Source organism: Auxenochlorella protothecoides (genome assembly GCF_000733215.1).
Source record: "Auxenochlorella protothecoides strain 0710 unplaced genomic scaffold scaffold18, whole genome shotgun sequence".
In the NCBI taxonomy this organism is placed as follows: domain Eukaryota; kingdom Viridiplantae; phylum Chlorophyta; class Trebouxiophyceae; order Chlorellales; family Chlorellaceae; genus Auxenochlorella; species Auxenochlorella protothecoides.
Genome location: NW_011934213.1, coordinates 999,072 through 1,018,362, shown reverse-complemented (window position 1 = coordinate 1,018,362; position 19,291 = coordinate 999,072). Strand labels below are relative to the sequence as shown.

Below are 19,291 nucleotides of genomic sequence, written 5' to 3'. Positions count from 1 at the left end.
TTGGAAGGGTTGGTGCTTGAGCATAGGGTGCCAGCCCAGGACATGTCGGCACCGGCAAACCGCCGTTGGAGCAGCGCAGTCCACGCAACACCCTGTCCTGAATGAATACGAGTCGAATGCAGGACGCACTCACGGGAACTCGCGTTCCCAGATGTTGGTCTGCACCCGCTTCACGAACTGTGAGAACTGGTGGTTGATCTGGTTGCGGCGCTCCCGCTCCCTCTGCTCGTCCTCGATCTCGTCGGGGTCGTGCCTGAGCATGCCCAGGGTGAGAGAGGGTGTTGGCGAGGCGGGCGGGTTCCAGCGTGCAGGGCAGCAGGACCCTCCTTGCCTTCCCCCCAAGCGCAGCCCATCTGAACGACAGGGTCCGTGGGCAGGGGCACGAAACGAGATCCTGCCACCCTGAGGCCACCAGTGCCAGCCTTCCTGGAAGACATCTACTCACGCCGAGCGCCGCCCGGCCTCGAGGGTCTGCACGGAGTCCATCACCTCCGTGTAGAACTGCACGTCCATCGTCTTCTTCTTCCCCACCTGCCGTCCGTGGGCGTGCGGGGAGGGGTGTCTCGCACGCGTGCTGGCACAGGGGTTCATCAGCAGCTGGCAGGGCGCCACATGCTTGAGCAGGGGATGAGTTGGATTGCATCGCCCAGCCTCCGTAGAGACGAGCAGGACCTCCCGCAAAGCACTCCCCTGCGCCACGCCGGTGCCATGGACCCCATTCTACCCACCATGATGGGGTGGATGAGGTGGAAGTGGACCAGAGTGATCATCTCGTTCTGCGCCGGCTGGAAGAAAGCGTGCTTGATGTTGCGGTACATGACGTCCACCTCCTCGCCACGCCCAGAGGTGTAGCGGAAGCCATTCGCATGCGCCTGCAGCTCGCCCGCCGCCTTGCGCCCCTTCCCGCCGAACGCCGGCCTCATCCAGAGGTCTGGCAGCGAATACACGCGCGCCTGCAAGGTTTGGGAGGCTTTGGATGTGACTTGGAGGCAGGGTCTGATGCCTAAAGGCTGGGTGGGCAAGTGGAGGGAGGAGCCTTGGAGCCACCTTGATTCAAAACAGCCAGATCCGTGCTTCTGCCTGGCAGGGTGGATCGTCTACCTTCCCCACACCCACCCTCATTCCCACCGACACGCGCACCTTGCCGCGGATGAGCCGCTCCTGCGCCACCAGCGTGGCCCGCTCCGCGTGCTCCTTGTCGCGCTGCAGCACCATGCTGCGCATGGTCTTGATCTCCTGCACGACCTTGGCGGCATGGCGTGGGTCGGAGCTGCGGAAGGTCAGCTCCTTGAGGAAGGCGGCGCCCGGGAACTTGGCGGTGGGCTCGTACGCGCCGCCGTAGTTGAAGGTGACGCGGATGAAGGCGTGGTCGCCGTCCTAGACAAGTGAGGGGGAAAGGGGTTTGGAGTTTGGGGCGGTGGGATCGGGGGAGGCGGGGCTGTGCACAGAGCTCGTGTCATGCAGAGAGCGAGAGATCTCAGCCCAGTAACTTTCCCCAACTCCGCACCGTGCCCAGTCCATCTACCAAACCCCATTACCCACCTGGTTGAGGGTTGCGTTCTTCACAGTCAGCACGTGGAAGGGCACCATGACCCCGTAGATGGGCACCAGGATGCACTCCTTGCGCGTGTCAGTCTGCAGCAGGAGACGGGTGATGTCAGGGAGAATACGGCAGACAGGGGGGCTGGAAATGACAGGGTGGGTGCTGGCAAGCCCTGCGATTGTAAGGTCTGGTGTGATGCAAGCAGGTAATCACAACTTCCAAGCGCATCCCCACTGCCAGCGGCATGCGTCCTTCCTCAACCCTGCGCCAAATGCATTGCCAGAATTGCGCCTGACCCCGTACCGGCCCCTCCCACCGATGCCATCACCACCGCCGGGGCCCTCACCTGCACAGTCAGCGTGCCGTTTGTCGCCATCTCGGCGGCAGAGGCGTAGGCGACGATGTCGCTGACCTTGCGTCCGGCCCTGCCGCCGCCGCCCGCGCCGTCGCCCTGCTTCGTCAGCATGTTGAGCGTGGCCTGGTTCACCCGGTCCAGCAGCGCCTCCTGGTTCTCCTGCTGGCGCCGCCTGCGTGAAGGGAGCGTTTCTGGGTGAGCACCCTAAAGCTGGGGTTCACAAGGATAGGCACCTCGCATGCGTCCAGCGCAGTGCCTCCCGCCTCTCGCAGGTGTGCCCCTGGATTCAGGCCTGCAGCACATGCGGGTCAACCCCTCCCTTTCACCGGACCCCCCACCCACAACCCGGCGCCACCACCCGTGCATGCCCACAGTCCATAAGGCCTCCCCCTCCCCCTCACACACCTCTCCTCGTCACGCAGGCGGAAGTCAACCTGCTCCGTGCGCTGGGACCTGCGCCCGGCCAGGTCCTGGGGGTCCAGAGGCTGCAGCGTGCGCCCGCCGCCCTTCCCTCCACTCCCCCCCTCGCCCTCTGCCTCCTCCTCCTCTTCGTCGTCGTTAAGAAAGTAGGCCACCTCCTCCCAGTCCTTGGAGGCCGCGATGGTGGCCACCTCGGGGCTCTGGCCGCCGCCCCGCACCACCACCGTGTCGGCCAGCAGGATGGCGTAGGTCTGCTCCGCGCCTTCCTCCCCGTCCGGCGCCGGCTGGCGCAGCCCCGTGGCAGCTGGGCAGCGAGGGAGGGGGCAGGGGGGGGAGGATGCTGAGCTTGGCTCAGTCAGACAACCCTGGACCAGTCCCTGACTCTTCGCAGCATCGCAATCTCTAGACTTCACAGCCAAGGGAAGCAACCTAGGAATGGAGTCGTGATGCTTTTCGCTGCCGCTGGCACACCCGACGCCTCTCAGAAAACCCGCATAAGCACACCCGGAGCCCTCCTCTCCGATGAGTTCTGCATGTCAAACATGCCGGCCCAGCTCCCCCTTTGCATCTTCCCCCCACCCTCGACCTCCCCCTCCCAAAGCCACCGCCACAGCTCACCGACAGCGACGTGGAAGGTGGTCCCTGCCCGGACCTGGCCGGCGGCGGTGGCGGTGAGGGCGCACGACCCGTCCCGCAGGTCCAACCCGATCCCCGTCCCCACGTTCTTCCCCAGCGCCTCCACCAGCGCGCCCTGGCCCCTCTCATCCAGAGCGGCCACGGCCGCGGCGTGCGCGGCCGACAGTGGCGCGCCCTCCACCAGCGCCGCGATCGCCGCGGCGTGTGCGGCGCGCAGGGCCGCGTACTCCGCCTCCTGCCGCGGCGTGGGGTTGACAAAGAGGGTGCGGCCCACGGTGGCGCAGTAGGACGCGTACCTGTCGCAGTGTTTCGGGAGGGAAGCATAAACTCGGAGCGTGAGCAGGTGTGATGGTCAGCAGGGAGTCCCAGGGCCTTGGAGTCCTGGGACTTGTGGCCCGACACCATCACAGCAAAAGTGAGACACCTGCACCTGCCTGATCACAATACACCGAGGCCACGGGCCATCGCATGCCCACCACCCACCTCGCTCCCACTTGGCAGAGGATCACGTCGTAGGAAAGGGTGTCGTCATTGCTGCCCGCCGACAGCTTGGGGTCATAGGTCCCCCCGGATTGCAGGATGGGCGGATAGGCCACGTCGATGGCGTCAGCCTGGCAGAGGGGGAAAGCGCGACAGGGCGACTCGTCAGCAGGAGGGCCGGAGGGAGCAACCATGGGAACTGCTGGGCTCTCAACATCCCTCCTCAGTCATCCGCTCCAGGTATCCGCGTCATCCCTCCCACACCTTGAGCTTGATGTTGATCTTGCTGGGGTTCAGGATGGTGTCCTCCGTCTTCTCCGCAATCTTGCTGTGTCGCACCTTCTCCTCATTATCGATGACGCCTGTGGGTGACAGAGGAGTGGCGCACATGGGGGCTGGGACGTCAACATCCATGCATTCTCTGTGCCAGCCAACCACCTACACCATTGCAGGACGCAGCAGGTCCAAATTCAAGACCAGGCCACGCCAGTGGTGGGCCCAGCATCTGGTCTAAGCCGCAAACTACATACCATCCCCGACTAGCTCTCAGCTCCTAAACACCCCCTCTCAAACCCCCAAACCCCACCCACCCTCGATCTCCTTGACCATGAACTGGGTCAGGACACCGCTGGCCAGGAACGCGGCCTTCTTCACGTTCTTCACCTCGTCCTCGTCCTTGACAGCCATGGCGTGGGCCAGGCCGGCGGAGGCATCCACGGTGGCCAGGTCGGCCTGCAGGAGCCGCGCCAGCCAGGCCTCTGCCGTCGCACCCGTCGGCTTCTCCTGTGGTTGCATGTGAGGATTTTTGGGGTCCATTGCTCTGATGTTCCTCTCGCGTGGAGCTGCACCAGCATGTTCCCCATACACCAAACCACATGCCTCGGCATCACAACATGAGCACTGCAGGAGGGGCTCCTCCCCCAGCCAATCCAGCGCTCACCTTTGGCAGGGTACCCACCGTCACGGTCCCGACCTCTCCAGACCCCTTCAAGGCATCCAGCAAGCTCTGCATCTGGGCCGCGCCGTCCTCCTTGCGGGGCTTGGTGTGTAGCACCAGCTTGACCCCGGCGGCCTCGGCTGCCGGGGCCAGGGGGCCCAGCAGGTCTGTCTTCTTGGACCCGGCCAGGGCATGCAGCTCAGTCTTGGTGAGCACCAGGATGGTGTCTGTGGTGGAGTGGGGCAAGATACCATCCAACATTAAACAGGCCATGCCCAGCTGGGAAGGAGCAGTTTCTGCATTGACTGCATGACAAGGAGCATGACCGCCTTCCTTGACGGAGCTCGCGTGAGCAATCGGTCTGCATGCGCCACACGGACTGCGCCATGCTCGTCAGGATTGGCGGGTCGCCCCCCCCCCCCCCCCCTTTGGCCACATACCGGTGAACTCGTATCCCAGCAGCCAGAGGTGCAGACTGGAGGAGGTATAGTAACGGATCTCCTCCGTGGGCTGTCCCGTGACGATGGCCAGGGCGGTGGCTCCGTTCCAGGAGGGAGATGTCTGCACAGCCATGGCGTGTGGACGATGAGGGGATGGCATACACAGACAAGGAGTCGCTCCCAGCCCTTCCTCCATCATATCACCAATGGAAGCTTTACCTTCCAGTCATCATACAGGAGCTGCAGGCGTTTGCCGAACACCGCTGCGTCTATCGAGTACGACATCGCGAGCGATCGTCCACGAGCGACCCTTGCCGTCACGCCTCAGGCCGTCCCATGCATGCGGTGCAGGTCGAAATGGACGTTACCCGATTGACAGGACCATCTCTTTGCTCCCAATGCCCTGGATCACTAGGCTTTTCCTTGCTACAGATCTCGGGAGCCCGGGGTGCGGAGCGTGCTGCGCTGCCTTCAAACACTTCAAACACGAGTCTCATCCTCGGTTCGTTGCCGTGACTATTTACACGGCACACAACCCACTCTCCGCGCACGCATATCCCACGACATCAGAGCGTGGGCTTGGGGCCCTGGCTGCGGATCTCGTAGTCGCCGGCGGTGGTGATGTACCTGACCCAGGGCAGGGCCTGGTACCCGCTCCTCTCGATCACCTTCAGGTACCGCACCTGGATGCCCGAGACCGTGAAGTACGGCACCTCGAACTTGACCTTGATGGGGGGCATCCTTCCCTGGGACTCGTCCTCGGCCGCCACTGGGAGAGGGAGGCGGGGGAGAGGGGGTCGGTGGTGAGGAGGAGGCCCGAGGTTCAAGGGACACTTGTGGGTACCTCAGCCCACGTGGCACCCTCCAGGCTCTCGCAGGCCCTGGCTCCGTGCTGCAGGCTGTGAGGGCAGCGTTCACGCAGCTGCACACCCTCATCAAGCCTCATTCCAGCATCGCCGCACCTGAGGGCAGGCCAAACTTGCAGCGCAGCAGGAACTCCCTCCCCCCCGGGAAGTTCTTGATCTTCCACACCAGCGCATCCCTTTCGGGAACATACACGGCAGACCCCTGCGATTGTGGGCATGGGGGCACGGTGGCATGGCAGAAGGGGGGTCTGGATGCTCACAGCGTCGCAAGAGGGCAGCCCAGGCGTCGGTGGGAGCCCACAGGCAGGCTGCATTTCCCCTCACGCCCGCCCGACCGCCCCCTACCTGGCTGGTGCGGAAGGTGGGGCTGATAGCGTCGGCGGGGATGGGCAGGGAGATCTCCACGGAGGTCGCGGCGCTGCGCTCCTTGAACTGGGACCGGGCCTTGACCAGGTACTCGGTGCGGCTGCGCGAGTGACGCTCCACGGCGCACTCCACCCAGATCAGGGGCTTCACGTTCTGGCTCAGACGATACGTCCTGCATGTGTGTGTGTGTGGGTGTGGCGGGAGGCGGGTGGGCGTGGGTGGAAGGTACCAGAGTGATGTTCCAGGGTTTCATGGTGGTGGGAGGTACTGAGAATGTGTGCTGTGTGCAGACACCCCCTTTCATGGGTTTGGTGAGCTGATGATCCATGCACTCGACAGACCTTCGGCCCTACCCAGGGTCACCCCGCATGGCTCGGAGGGAGCCTCCAGGGTCCCTCCCCATCACACCCCAAGTGCACACCCTTTGCCCCCTCCTATACCCCAAACCCCCCCCCCAATTCCAAGCATGTTGCCCCCGCCCACGCACATGAGGTCAAAGGCGCCGTCTGGGGGGATGAAGGAGATGGTCCGGTCCCGCTCGAAGTTTGCCAGCCTGACGCACTGGTGAAACTTGATGTCCTCCAGGTCCACGGCCTTCTGGCGGCCAGACCGGCCCTGCACGTCGAACAAAACCTTGTCGTTCAGGCCCAGCTTGCACTCTGGCATGCCGGAGAGGTAGGTGCGCATCTTCAGCGCGCCAACCACCTCGCTGCGGACCACCGAGCCGTTGGAGTTGACCAGCAGGTTCACCGCCTCCACCACGTCCAGGAACACCTCGTTCTTCTTATACACCAGGCCCTCCGTGCGCCACGACACCGCGTTGGTCACCGCCATGGGGGGCCGGGGCTGGATCTGGAGCAGGGTGGTAGGTGAGGAATCTTAGGGTGGGGAAGAATGGTGTGAAGTGTGTGAGCCTCATTCATGCGGCCACCTGGATCAGGGAGGGGCCGGGGGAGGGCGGGCATGTCATGGACAGCCCAGACTCCCGCTCCATGCACAAGTCTGCGCCCCATGCATGGACACTCCTCCACTGCAGCGAGCGCTGCAGCTTTCGCACGTCAACCATCTCAGGCCCCCAGCGCACTCACCGCGAGCTTATGGGCGTCGGTCTTGATGTACTCAGAGAGGATCTTGCCCTCTGTGAACTGAGGGTAGCCGTAGTCCATTACCTAGGGGCGGGGCAGGCATGGCGACAGAGATCCAAAGATAAGAAGGGGCGGGGTGCAGACCGATGCACAATGCTACTGCAATCTTCCCCTCCCTCAGTTTAACCGCCAGCATCGCCTAGCCACATGACTCACCTCATCCAGGAGCTCATAGGCGATGACAAAGTTGTCCCGCAGGGACTCCTCCTCCAACTGCATGAAGGGGCTTGGTGGTGCGTGGTCAAGCATGCCAACATTTTCACTTATGAGGTTGCCAGCTGGCCCGGCCAGGCAGGTCAAGGCCGGCTAAGCAAGCACTCACCATACCACCCTGCCCCCCGAAACTACCGGACAATTCGCCTCCCATACTCAAGGTCCCACCTCCGTGAAGTACTGCTTGAAGATCTCGATTAGCTTGTGCAGGAACACCAGGATGGCGGCGGCGTTCACGTTGGTGCGCGACATGGCCAGGAGGTACAGGTTACTATACTGCACGAACACGAAGCAGGTGCCATCGTCCACCAGCACAGGGCTGGACTTCCCCGTCTCCTCCACCTCATTCAGCTTGGTGATGAACCTGTCCACGGCCCTCAGGGGAATGTCGCCCCTGGGATGTGGGTGGGCGGGGGGTCAGGTGTAACGCTCAGCCAAGCGATCCGGTCAGGCGATCGCCGGTGGGGCACCCCGATCCCAGTCCTCGTTCCCACCTGTAGTCCCGCGACAGCACTGGCTTCCCCTTGCTGTCCAGGAGGAAGAGGGCCGATATGGAGGACATTGCGATGCGGTGCTGGGCCCCCTCGGGTCCTTACGACATTCTCAACGCACACGGCCCCAGAATGGATGAAGAGGAGCGGCGACTCGGGTGCCCAGTCGTGCGGCAAGGCTGAGTGAGGGCTTCCCTGCAAGCCAAGCACTCAATGGGCATGTGCCCTCCAGATCAGGGGTGGTGACTACCGACTCTCTTGGGGGGGAGCGGTTCGTCGTGAGGGGGCCCTACCCGATGCCAGCTCTGGCGATGCACGCGGGTGATGCTCCACGGATTCGAACAGATTGTCGCTGGGTGATGCCTTTCCCTCGCGGGGCTTGGCGGGCACGGGAAGCAGGGCACACTTTCGCGGTCAATGAGCCGGGGCGCGCCTTTTTCCCTCGACTCTCATCTGGGCAGCTGGGACGGAACCCACGCCCCTGGCTGGGTACCCTCCACCTGCCTCTCATCTCAGGCTGCGCATCGACAGGTGTGCAGTCAGGCATCCACTCGTGACTTCTTGGCAGGGGGCGCGAGGCTGCCAAACACCTCCTGCGGCACCTCTTTCTGCTCCAGCTCCAGTGCGGCGGGCTCCCCCTCCTCTTCCTCCTCCTCGTCCAGCTCGATGTCCTCCGGATTGACGGCGGCAGCCGCTGCCGCCTCCCCACCCTCCTGCCCGGCATCCCCCTGCTGGATGACGCCTGCCGAGACGAAGCCCGGGAGCCTGGTACCCCCCGCCGGCTCGGCCGCCAGCTCCGCCTCCAGGGCCGCCATGTCGTCCACGGCCGGGGGGGGGGCGCCCCCCGCCGCCATGGCCTTGGCCGCCACCGCCACGGCGTCCACCACGGTCGTGTTGAAGTGGGTCTGTGAGAAGGACGCAGCCACGGAGCGCTTGATGCGCAGCATCTCCCTGCGCAGGGCAGGCGAGGAGGGGGGTTGGACGCCGGTGGCGAGGCTGCCCAGTGGGTCCGTGCAGCCAAGCCCCCCCAGGCCCCTCGCTGCAACGCACGCACGCCCCGCGCGCGACCACCCCTGCCTCCCCCCCCGCGCCCCGCAACCCACCTGAAGGTCTCCTCGTGCCCGTGCTGGACCTCGAACGCGTTCCAGTCGCTCCAGAAGGCCGCGTCCCGGCGCGGGTCTGCGTGTGCGGGAGGGGGGGGGGGGGGGAGTGGTCGAGGGGCGGTGGGGTCGGGGCGTGATCGGAGGGCGCTGAGGGCCTGAAGAAAGGGTGATCGTGATGCTGGAGGGCCCAGATGTCGCGGTCTGGCTCCAGCACCCCATCCCGCGACAGGCCGGCTGGCTCCCACGCCGTCCTCGCGAGCGTGTGCGCGCGGGGAGCGAGCCTCCAGCCCCCGTGCTCACAGCCACGACCACAAACCTGCCAGGGCTGAGGCGTGCACGTAGATGGCGCGCGCGCGGTCCACCTCCCCCAGCTTCTGCTCCAGGTGGGCGTAGCGCAGGCACAGCGTGCGCGTGTCGGCGTCCGACAGCGCAAAGGGCGGCTGCGCCTCGATGGCCGTCTCGTACACCTCCCGGACCTGCGGAGAGGTTTGTTTGTTTTTGTAGGGGGGGGGGTTGTGTGGACGTGCATGCGTGGAGCAGCGCTTGGATGGCTTCCGGGGGGAAGGGCCCGTGCGGAGCTGGGTGAAGCACACGCCAGTGCTCGCACCTCCAACCCCTTCCCCGGCCACAGGCGGCAGCCCACATCGCTCATCTGCCATGTTCCCTCCAGGCGAGCAGACCCCTGCTCCCACGACGGGCTCGAAACCCGCTCCCCTGCCTCACCTTGCCGATGCCGAAGAACTCTGAGGCCCGCGCCAGGTAGACATCGTACACAGACAGGCGCTCGCCGACTGGCACCTTCTGAACGGCTTCTTCGTAGATCTACAAAAGGAAAAGGGGAGTGGGGCCCACACAATACAGCACCTGCTGAAACCACGAGGGGGATGCCACGGCTCATGTGCAGAGCGTGCCCGGCTGACGACCCTACCAGTCAAGAAGGACAGCTGCACGCCAGCACCCACCTGCATGGCATTCCGCGCCAGGCCATGCTTCTCCTCAAAGGCAGCGTACTGCAGGAACAGCGGCTTGCTCTCCTCTGGCGGAGCCTGCAGTGGGTGGGAGGGTTGTATGCTTGACCACAGGTCACGGAGCGGCAAAGCCAGGGATCCGCGGCCACCATGGGGTCTCAGAGCACCCTGCCAGCTCTTGGAGCCTCCACCGCCAAGAAGTTCCATCAACGGCTACAAGAAGCGAGGCCTCAGGCAGTCAGCCCAGGTAGTGTTTGGCCGAGGCTCGAAGTCGACGAGCACGCCGGGATGTTGGGCTGCGGGACCCAGCCATCACCTGTTGCCACGCCCTGGCATCCGATGCCTCAGGTCCATCACACTCTAGGTCCCCCAGTCTCCCTCAAAACCCTGACAAACCTCCCACCTCGTCAATGGCCTGGCGATAGAGGTCGCGTGCCCGCTCCACCTTCTTTCCCCCGTATCGCTGGTTGAAGAAGGCCAGGTAGGCCTGCCAGATGTCCTTGACGTGCGGGTATTTGAACAGCGCCACGCCACGCTCGTACACCCTGCATGGAGTGCGCGGTGGGATGAGTGGGTCAGGGCAGGGTGCCAGGAGGACGGTCGGGGGGGAAAGGGGGGCAGATTCTCAGGGCCTGTACGCCCGTCCCAGGCTCAACTAGCGTCAGGCACGAGGGAATGCTCACCCAAGCCGGACGGTGCTCCCCCTATTTAACACCCATACCCCCCTCCTTCCCACAGATCCTCCGCCCACATGCCTGAAGGAGTCCTCCCAGTACTTGCTCTCCTGCAGGAAGGCGGCGTAGTTGAGCACAATCTGGGGCGTGGCGATCTTCAGGTCCAGCACCGTCTCGTAGACCGCGCGGGTGGAGGCCAGGTCGCCCAGGCTTTCCTCCAGGTCCACCAGCAGGGACCAGAGGCGCAGGGAGCGGTACAGCCGCTCCTGTACCGGCAACTTGTTCTCCTCCTGTTGGTGTGTGCGTGTGTGTGTGGTGGGGGTAGCGTCAGTGGTTGCCCGGGCCGGGAAGCTTCATTACGGGTTCCTGCTGCCAGGGCAGCATGAGAACCCTGCCACATCATATGGGCGCCAGGCGCTCTTCACAGCAGGGGAACGAGTGCCAGGCGCGAGGGATCCTGGTGCCCAATGTGCATCCCCACCCCAACTGCCGAGCGTCCCTACCTCCCGCGTGCGCGGCCGCTGGGGCGGCGTGGTGGCCGTGCGCATGAGGGCGAGCGCCTTCTTGTAGGCCTTGGCCCGCATCTCCATCTCGGCCCACTCACAGTAGATGGTGGCCAGGTCATCCACGTACTTGTACGGCACCTGGGAGGTTGGAGGGGAGGGGGTTGTGGGTTGTGGCGGGTCAAAGCAAACCCTAATCCTCGGGCTGTAGGTGCCGGGACTCCTACTGTGTGTCGGGTGAAGATGCAACACCCCCTGTCCGGCCACCTTGCGATCCGCACGCTGCACGCCATTTGCCCAGCCGCAGAGCACCCGAACCCGCACATCCCCGCGCCATCTCAATCCACCATCCTCCTCGCAAAGCCCACACACTAACCTCGGCCGCCTTGCCGTATATGAAGCGGGCGTTGGCGAGGTCGCCGTGCTGTTCGTACAGCTTGGCAAAAGCCACCCAGAGGCTGTGCACCTTCCCCACCGCCTGGGATGTGTGTGTGAATGGGGAGGGCTTCAGGCAGCTGAGAGGGCCAGGGTGACCTTGGCGACGACGTTCCGGCACACATGCACCTAGGGGGAAAGGGATTCCACTCCCCCATCCCTTCTCCGCGCCTCCACGCCCAACTCACCTTGTCCGGGTCGACGGTGCGCACAGCCTCGGTGTAGCACAGGATTTGCTTGGTGGGGTCGGCTGCGAAGAGCTTGGCGCGCTTGTGCCACTCGTGCACGTTGTGCGGGTTCTGGCGCAGCACCACGGAGGACAGCAGCTCGGGGCGGCGCTGCATCAACGCCTCGAGCCGGGCCAAGCGGAGGTCAAGGTCGGCGCCGGTGTCGGTGAGCAAGAAGTCGTCGCCGTCCCCCGCCGCCGCCGGGTCCTCCTCCTCTTCCCCCTCGCCCTCCTGCCACCGATGGAGAGCATGGTGAGGTTGGATGTGGGTGGTTGGATGCGGGGCGCGAGGGAGGGGTGATTGCACTTTGGACTTGCAGTGCACAGGGCAACCGCCTTTGCCTCTCGGCTCAGTTACCCCCGATATCAAGTACATGTGCGTGAACATTCGACCGCCCAAATTCCTCCATAGTCTGACATCGAAGGAGCACAACGTCGCAGCCTCGTTTGGAAGTTCATTCCCCAGGCTATGCATCCAGCCCAGGTCCGTTGCATGCAATCAGCCCCCAACCCCCCAAATAAGCTATCTCCCCCTCACTTCCCACCTGCTCCAGCTTGGCGGAGATGAGCGACTCCTCAAACTGGGTCAGGGCGTCGAACACGAGCGAGAAGTCTCGCACCGTCACGACTGGGAGTGTGTGCGGAGGTGGGGAGAGCTTCACGATGAGCACGAGGGCGAGCGGCAATGGAACGGCATGATGACATCTCATTGGTGTCCAGGGTCTGGCGCCGAGGCACAGTGCCACGTCAGTCCCTTCCCTTGGAACACTGGGTGGGCTTCCTGGAGGTCCTGAAGGGGTTCCAAGGGCCCCCCCCCTGTTCCCCCTTCACACCACCAGGGGTCAGCACCCGACACCCTCTCCCCCTCCTCCCCCACCCCCCACCAACCTGACGTGAGGCCCTCCTCGTACACGTCCCTGGCCCGCTCGAAGAGCCCCCTGCGGATGTAGTAGTCGGCCAGCGAGGTCCACAGCCGCCCCACCTCGTTGGTGAACTTGCGGATGCCGGAGCGTAGGATGGCGTCCACCTTCAGGCCCTTGACTTCCTGCGGGTGGCGGGTGATGATGTCGCACAGCTCCAGCCACAGCGCGTGCTTGGACTTGCCCTCCAGCGAGCGGAAGCCCTCGTCGTTGACCAGGAGGGCCAGGCGCGCGGCGGCCTCGCCCCAGCGGCCGTGGGTCGTGAGGTAGGCCACGTACTCCTCGGCGTGCGCGGGCTCGAAGCGCAGGTAGCGCCGGTATATACGCACCGCGGTCTCCTGTGGCGTGCCGCGGTGCGAGATGAAGGCCAGGTAGGCGGGCCAGACGCGCGCGTGCTGCGTCACCGGCAGCGCCATGAGGGCGCGGTCGAAGGCGCGGCGGCACCGCGTGACCCAGGCCTGACGGACCAGGAACTCCAGGTACTCGGCCCAGATGCGCGGCATCTTGTGCATGGACACCAGCGCGCGCTCGTACACGTTGTTCAGAGCCTCCAGGGCCGGGTGGGCGGGGGAGAGGTCGCGCACCTCCTGCCGCCGCTCCTGGAGGTACGCATGCCACAGCTGGGGGCGGGGGAGACAGGGGGAAGGGGGCGTGAATGCGTGTGTGTGGGGTGTGTGTGGGGTGTGTGTGGGGTGGGGTGGGGGGGGCCAAAGGTCGGGCACATGCTACAGGCACAGAAAGTGAGCCGGGCTGGATCCCAGGACCCTTTTCCTGGCAGACAGTGAGCATCATTGGACGGCTACAGATGGGCCTCGCTCCGGCTGTGGTACATGCAGGGCACAGCATTCTCCCTGCATCGAGGCAACACCGCAAGAACTCCTGCGACCCTGCTCAACACCACTGCCCACCGCTCCTGACCCCACGTTCCCCGCATGCGGGGCATCATTCCACGCCATAGCACCTTGTAGGAGCCAGGCAGCTTCTCCAGGGCACGCTCATACAGCAGGCGCCGCTTCAGGGTGGGGGCGCTCTTCCGGGCATCCAGGTACCGAACCCACATGCGCAGGGAGTAGGGGTTGCGCAGCAGCTCTTCCTCATACAGGAGATCCGCTTCGTCTGGCAGCAGGCTGTCGATGCCATTCTCAGGGGCATCGCTGCCGTTGGGCCGGCTGGCGGGGGCCATGGCCCTCCCGAGTGCCGATGGTGCGCCCAAGGAAGGGTGAAGGCCTCCAGCACCGTCCTCAAAGATGTCTCATGGTAGTGAATGAGCGTCAATACGTAAAGGGATTGAAGAAGACTCACAAGTGCGGGTCCCAGCATCATGCAAAGTCGAGGGAGGTGGGGCTAGCACCCCCGATCAGTCCCAGCACACGGAGCGCAGCTTTCGAACCAGGGAGCCTGCAGGGGGAGCCAGGGCATGCACCCCACTCGCTCCCATGGCTGACAACAAAATGCCCTTGCATCATCGCATGGTTATTCAAGGAGGTCACCCCGAAATCCAGCTTAGACTTTTCTCTCCTTAACCGCCCCAGTTGTTGAATGCTACCCGGTGCCGTAGCCCGAGCTCCCATCCCATCGCTTCCCTGGGCAGCGCGCTTCCCAGCCTCTATTGTGGCTTTTGGCGGTGCTCAGGGGCAACAGATCTCTGTCTTGTGGCCGGCGATGGTTTAGACGCCAATCCGACACTGTGCTCCTGCGAACGGACCCCCTTGCCCTCACGAGAACGGGCACACTCCTGACCCCACTCCGCCGTCCGATGTTGATCCGAGTCTATCCAGCGACCAGTTGACCGTCGGGATGCGGAACGAGCATACGCCGCGTGGGAGGTACACCCGGCGCCTGTTCCTGTCCGCCGGCCTGGCCCTGGCCCTCTACGCCTGGTGGGAGCAGCCGGGGCGCGGCGTCGGCACCCCCCCCACCCCCCCCCGCTCCTCGACCTCGCCGAGCCCTCGGCCAACGCTTCTCTGCCGGGCAGGGCCGCGCGCGCCGACCTGGCGGCCCGCTTCGCCGCCGAGGACAGGCTGCTGTCCTCCGTGGCCCCCCCTCCCCCACCCGGCGACGCCTGGCCGCTGCTCGGCCCCCGCCTGCAGCCCGCCATGCCCGCCGCCCGCAACGGCACGCTGGTCCTCTACGTCTACCACCACACGCGGGGACCAGAGCACGCCGCGCGCGCCGCGTTGTTTGTCCGCGCCGCGCTCCAGGACGGCGACGGCGTGGCGGCGCGCCTGCTGGTGCCGCGCGGCACGCGCCACCTGCTGGCCCCGCGCCTGGCCCCCCTGCCTCGCAACGCCAGCTGGGTGGAGCTGCCGGAGGGTGCCTGCCAGGCCTCCACCTGGGGCGTGCTGGGCGCGGCGCTGCCCCTCCTGGCCTCGGACCTGGCCGCCAGCACGTACGTCGTGGTGGTGGACTCTGGTACCGCCGGCCCCTTCCTGCCTGCCCACCTCCGGGCCCACCTGCACTGGACGGAGCCGCTGCTTGCGCGGCTGAGCGAGCGGGTGAGGATGGTGGGCCCCGCCATCAGCTGCGAGGGAACCCCGCGCGGCGGAGATGTGGCGGGGGACTGGCGCCGGCAGCCCCACCTCCCGGCGCACGCCTGGGCCACCGACGCGCAGGGCTGGGCGCTGCTCAGCCGCCCCCAGGCCGGGGTCATGGCCTGCCACGCCGACCCCTGGGACGTGCGCTGGCACTCCGACCTCGGCGCGGCTGCGGCACTCTTCGACGCGGGGCACACCATCGACTGCCTCATGCCGCGCTACCAGGGCGTGGACTGGCGGGACGAGCGCAACTGGGCCTGCAATGATCGGTGGGAAGGGGGCGCGGGAGGGGGTTGGGGGGGTACTGAGGGGAGAGAGAAGGTGACTGCCGGCAAAGCGAGGCTCGCTGCGTTAAAGCGCTGGCTGATCTGGGTGTGGTCCCGGTGGAGTCACTGCAGCTGGGAGGGTGTGTACTGCCAGCGTGCCAGAGCACCATTCTCGCGTGCCTGGGAACCTGGGTGTATGTCATTGATGGCTCTCCGCGCCTCCGCACTCTCCCCTCCCCGCACCAGGTTGCCGCCAGACCGCCAGCGGTCGAACGACGGGCTCTCCGTGACGCCCTACGAAGTGATGTTCTGGCCCTTCTCGCTGGCCCAGGCGGAGAGCTATGTTGAGCTGAGGTCGGGGCTTAAGTACGCCCAGTGGAGCCAGGCGAGCGGGCTTTTGTCGTGTATGGGGGGGAGAGGAGGTGAATCGCCCAGGCTGAGCGGCAGGCTTGCCTGCTGGGGTACTGGCGAGGTGTTCCAGTGAGGATGCAACTGACCTTGTTTTGGATGGGGACACGTTCCTGCCGTACGCAACATGCAATCACTTTCCGAGCTGCCCACCCCATGCACTGAGCACCATGCTGTGCCACATTGGCTCCACTCTGCGATTCATTCCACTCAGCTGCAGAAGAACCTATTGTCTGGACATTTCGGACCCGGCATAGTGCCCTGCTTAGGCACCGGTCGCCTACATGTCGTAGCTTACAGCCTGCATCATACCAGCACTCGTTCCCTGCTGCCCACCTCATCTCCCGCTCCCTCAACTAGTCCAGGTGGACCCCGACATCACCAGCAATGAGTATCTGGGCAGGGCGGTGGGGAAGCTGCAGGTCCTGGAGCTGGAGTGGAGCGTCCGCGGCGAGCTGGCGCTGCCCCTCCAGACCACGATGGGAGGGTTAGTCGGGTGGGGGGGGGTTCTAGTCGGGGGGTGGGGGGGAGGGGGGCGGGCATTGAAGGGCCACGCAATCGGAGTGGAAAGCAAAGCATCTGGGTGGGTCCTGACCATTGGCAGGTGCGCTGGGGGATGGCGCCTCATGCCCCGCAGGCATGTCCCCAGCTGTCACCCTGGACCTGCTGCGATCCCCCGACACTGAAACATTCCCTCCCCCGTTGCAAAGCAGGGACCCCTGCTTTGACCACGACTCCTACGCGGCTGACCCTGCGCTGGCAGCCCTGCGCTCCTCCTGCTTCATGGGCGCCTGCGGCTTCTCCATGTTCGACCACTACATGCTGGTGGGCCAGTTCGAGGCCCGGCGCGCGCGCTGGACCTGCCCCCGCCCCCGCCTCTCGCGCGCGCAGGCCTCGGCGCTGGCCGCCGCGCGCGGCCGCGCCTGCTTCGACGCAAAGCACTACCGCGCCGCCGCGCACGGCGAGCTGGACCTCCTGCCCGACGCGGCGGCGCTCTGGCGCCACTACGTTGTGCATGGTCAGCACGAGGGCCGGCCCGTGCGCTGGCTGTGCGGCGGGGCCATGCCGGAGCCGCGCCGCGGCGCGGACAACGCCACGGCCGCTGCGCTGCAGGCCGAGCGGCGGAAGGCGCTGGACGCCCTGCCCCTGGCCATCAGGGGCGGGCGGGGGCTAAGCGCGGGGGCCGTGGCGGTGGAGGACGGCGCCGCTGCACAGGCCGGGGCCGGGGGAGGGGCGGCGGCTGTCGTGGATGCGGCGGCGGCGGGGGGCGCGGCGGCGGCGGCCAGGAAGGCTGCGGCTGCTGCAGCCGGGAACGCGGCTGGCAACGCGGCGATCGGCATGGCGGCCGCCGAGGATGCGGCGGCCGCGGACGGGATGGCGGCTGCAAATACCAAGGCGGCCGCCGGCACCCAGGCGGCTGCAGGGGGTGACGCAGTCGGCAAGAGCGCAGAGGCTGCCACCAGCGTCGCGGTTGCTGGCAATGAGGCGGTCGCTACCAAAGGAGCAGCCGGAGCAGCCGCATCGGGGAGACTGCTCGACACACGCCGGCAATGAAGGAATGCAATGTACATATGAAAGACTGGAGCCTGTGCAATGAAGGGCCAGCTCTTAGACAACCTCATGAGCATCCCAGGGGCTGATTACCCTCGCACAGCATGTTTGTGTGCCAGTCTTGTGATCTTGAAGGGAAGTCCTGCTCTGCATGTCACGCTGTTATTCCTGGGGCATATGCCGGTGGAGGCCACCCAGGCATTTTCCGCTTGCCCCCGACAGGGCGCCATAGGGCGCCCACATCTCGAGGACGATACAGCTTCTCGTATGAAAATGCTCGCCAGCAGCACCTTGCTTTTCATCGCACCAGAATTGCAATAATATCATTTCTCATAAACCGGCCTAATCAAGTTCCCACACCAAAGGACCACCGAGTGACTGCGCCCCATCCTGCGCCCTCTGTCGAGCGCATTCGCCCGTGGGCGGGGACACGCACGGACATAGACATATGGATAACCTCACGAGGTTGTTCCGCATTCGTAAAACATGCATGGAACTCCTGCGGGATCGAGGGTACCTCATCACTCAGGTGGGCAGTGTGTGCACAAGCAAGGAGTGGCGCAGTGCCGGCACCCACTTCAGCTACGCAGCCATCGCCATCTGGCGCACCTCCGCGTGTCCCCCTCTGCAGGAAGACCAGGACATGACAAAGGACCAGTTCCGGGAAAAGTATGGGGATGAGCCCCGAAAAGACGACCTGACCATCCTGGCACCCAAACAGGTGCAGCGGGCGTATGAGACCTAGATCCAGCTCCCTCCTCCCAAACATGCTTATCATGCCAAGCCCTCTGTGACGCTCCACCGCAGGACGACCCAACAAACCAGCTGTTCGTCTTCTTCCCAGAGGAGGCCAAGGTCGGCGTCAAGACCATCAAGGTCCTGGCCGAGCGAATGAGGGCGGAGGGGGTTCAGCGGGCGCTGATGGTGGTGGCGACCAACATGACACCATTTGCCAAGCAGTGTTTGCAGGAGATGCAGCCAAAATACGTGATAGAATTGGTGCGTAAGGCATAGGAAGGGGGGGGGAGGGCATGAGTCAGGGAAGTGGGGTTTCCTGCCGGTGCCTGCAGTCTGACCCAGGTCTGCCGCTCATTAGGCATCTTGCCATCGGAAGAAAGGAGCGGCCTTTCTTTATTTGAATATATTAGCACCAACCCAGCCATGTTCTCATCTCCAACAGTTCAAGGAGGAGGAGCTCCTGGTCAACATCACCAAGCATGTCCTCGTGCCCGAGCATCGCATCCTGAGCGCTGAAGAGAAGAAGACACTACTGGCACGCTACAAGGTGGGTGCAGCGCCCCTGACCTGGGCGCCTGAGCTCGGCTGGCTTGGATTGTCCATGCCCAACCCCTGGATGTGCATTCTGACACCCCCAGCCCGTACTCCCCCCTTCCTGGCAGGTCAAGGACACGCAGCTGCCCCGAATTCAGTTCAATGACCCCGTGGCCAGATACTATGGCGTGCAGCGCGGGGGCGTGGTGCGCATCGTGCGGCCCTCCGAGACAGCAGGGCGGTACGTGACGTATCGCCTCTGTGTCTGACATGATCGGCGCTCAGTGGGCCTGGTACTCATGCCAGGGGATCAGCCACAGGGGATCACTCCCCTGTTATCTCCTTGTAAAGCTAACCTTCATCTGCCGTTTGAGTCCTAGGATACAAGTTTTGCATCTTTTGCGTGCGCTCCCCGAGCTTCTGTCGGCGATGAGTTTTGGGAAGGCGGGTTTGGGTGCTCTGCTCAACCGTCCCTACCTTCCCGCAGGATAGAAAGGGTGACGACCCATGGCCCAGATCCCGCGATGCCGACGCGATCT

At 64.9% G+C, this 19,291-nt stretch overlaps 5 protein-coding genes across 5 annotated transcripts in view; 2 read left to right on the top strand and 3 right to left on the bottom strand.

Moving 5' to 3' along the window:
- F751_1975 (FACT complex subunit SPT16) overlaps positions 1-5,096 on the bottom strand; it is a gene marked incomplete at both ends in the record, with an annotated part of 7,649 nt that extends 2,553 nt beyond the window's left edge. Inside the window, 15 exons of the mRNA XM_011399682.1 lie at positions 134-253; positions 446-531; positions 729-953; positions 1,117-1,377; positions 1,543-1,635; positions 1,890-2,070; positions 2,304-2,383; positions 2,474-2,622; positions 2,937-3,250; positions 3,438-3,565; positions 3,699-3,796; positions 4,025-4,217; positions 4,375-4,598; positions 4,812-4,932; positions 5,031-5,096. Coding sequence (XP_011397984.1) covers positions 134-253; positions 446-531; positions 729-953; positions 1,117-1,377; positions 1,543-1,635; positions 1,890-2,070; positions 2,304-2,383; positions 2,474-2,622; positions 2,937-3,250; positions 3,438-3,565; positions 3,699-3,796; positions 4,025-4,217; positions 4,375-4,598; positions 4,812-4,932; positions 5,031-5,096 — 2,339 coding nt within the window. The remainder of the gene's footprint in view (positions 1-133; positions 254-445; positions 532-728; positions 954-1,116; positions 1,378-1,542; positions 1,636-1,889; positions 2,071-2,303; positions 2,384-2,473; positions 2,623-2,936; positions 3,251-3,437; positions 3,566-3,698; positions 3,797-4,024; positions 4,218-4,374; positions 4,599-4,811; positions 4,933-5,030) is intronic.
- Positions 5,097-5,377: 281 nt separating this feature from the next.
- Positions 5,378-7,963, bottom strand: F751_1974 (AP-1 complex subunit mu-1-I; the record flags this gene model as incomplete). The annotated part of the gene is made up of 9 exons (XM_011399681.1): positions 5,378-5,494; positions 5,525-5,580; positions 5,774-5,879; positions 6,023-6,215; positions 6,531-6,895; positions 7,132-7,212; positions 7,345-7,401; positions 7,570-7,795; positions 7,896-7,963. The coding sequence occupies 9 exons, from the start codon at positions 7,961-7,963 to the stop codon at positions 5,378-5,380; spliced, it is 1,269 nt and encodes a 422-aa protein (XP_011397983.1).
- Positions 7,964-8,431: 468 nt separating this feature from the next.
- F751_1973 (Pre-mRNA-splicing factor SYF1) lies at positions 8,432-13,904 on the bottom strand (the record flags this gene model as incomplete). The annotated part of the gene is made up of 13 exons (XM_011399680.1): positions 8,432-8,843; positions 8,996-9,071; positions 9,312-9,471; positions 9,719-9,817; positions 9,958-10,041; positions 10,367-10,508; positions 10,647-10,927; positions 11,141-11,281; positions 11,517-11,618; positions 11,764-12,033; positions 12,347-12,429; positions 12,690-13,341; positions 13,683-13,904. 13 exons carry the CDS (start codon positions 13,902-13,904, stop codon positions 8,432-8,434), a joined length of 2,724 nt encoding a protein of 907 aa, XP_011397982.1.
- A 614-nt stretch (positions 13,905-14,518) lies between these two features.
- Positions 14,519-17,483, top strand: F751_1972 (hypothetical protein; the record flags this gene model as incomplete). The annotated part of the gene is made up of 6 exons (XM_011399679.1): positions 14,519-14,601; positions 14,697-15,524; positions 15,768-15,864; positions 16,295-16,425; positions 16,643-16,754; positions 16,869-17,483. The coding sequence occupies 6 exons, from the start codon at positions 14,519-14,521 to the stop codon at positions 17,481-17,483; spliced, it is 1,866 nt and encodes a 621-aa protein (XP_011397981.1).
- Positions 17,484-17,970: 487 nt separating this feature from the next.
- F751_1971 (DNA-directed RNA polymerases I, II, and III subunit RPABC1) lies at positions 17,971-19,021 on the top strand (the record flags this gene model as incomplete). Its single annotated transcript, XM_011399678.1, has 5 exons — positions 17,971-18,009; positions 18,112-18,201; positions 18,288-18,479; positions 18,661-18,765; positions 18,881-19,021. The coding sequence occupies 5 exons, from the start codon at positions 17,971-17,973 to the stop codon at positions 19,019-19,021; spliced, it is 567 nt and encodes a 188-aa protein (XP_011397980.1).
- Between the last annotated feature and the right edge of the window lie 270 nt (positions 19,022-19,291).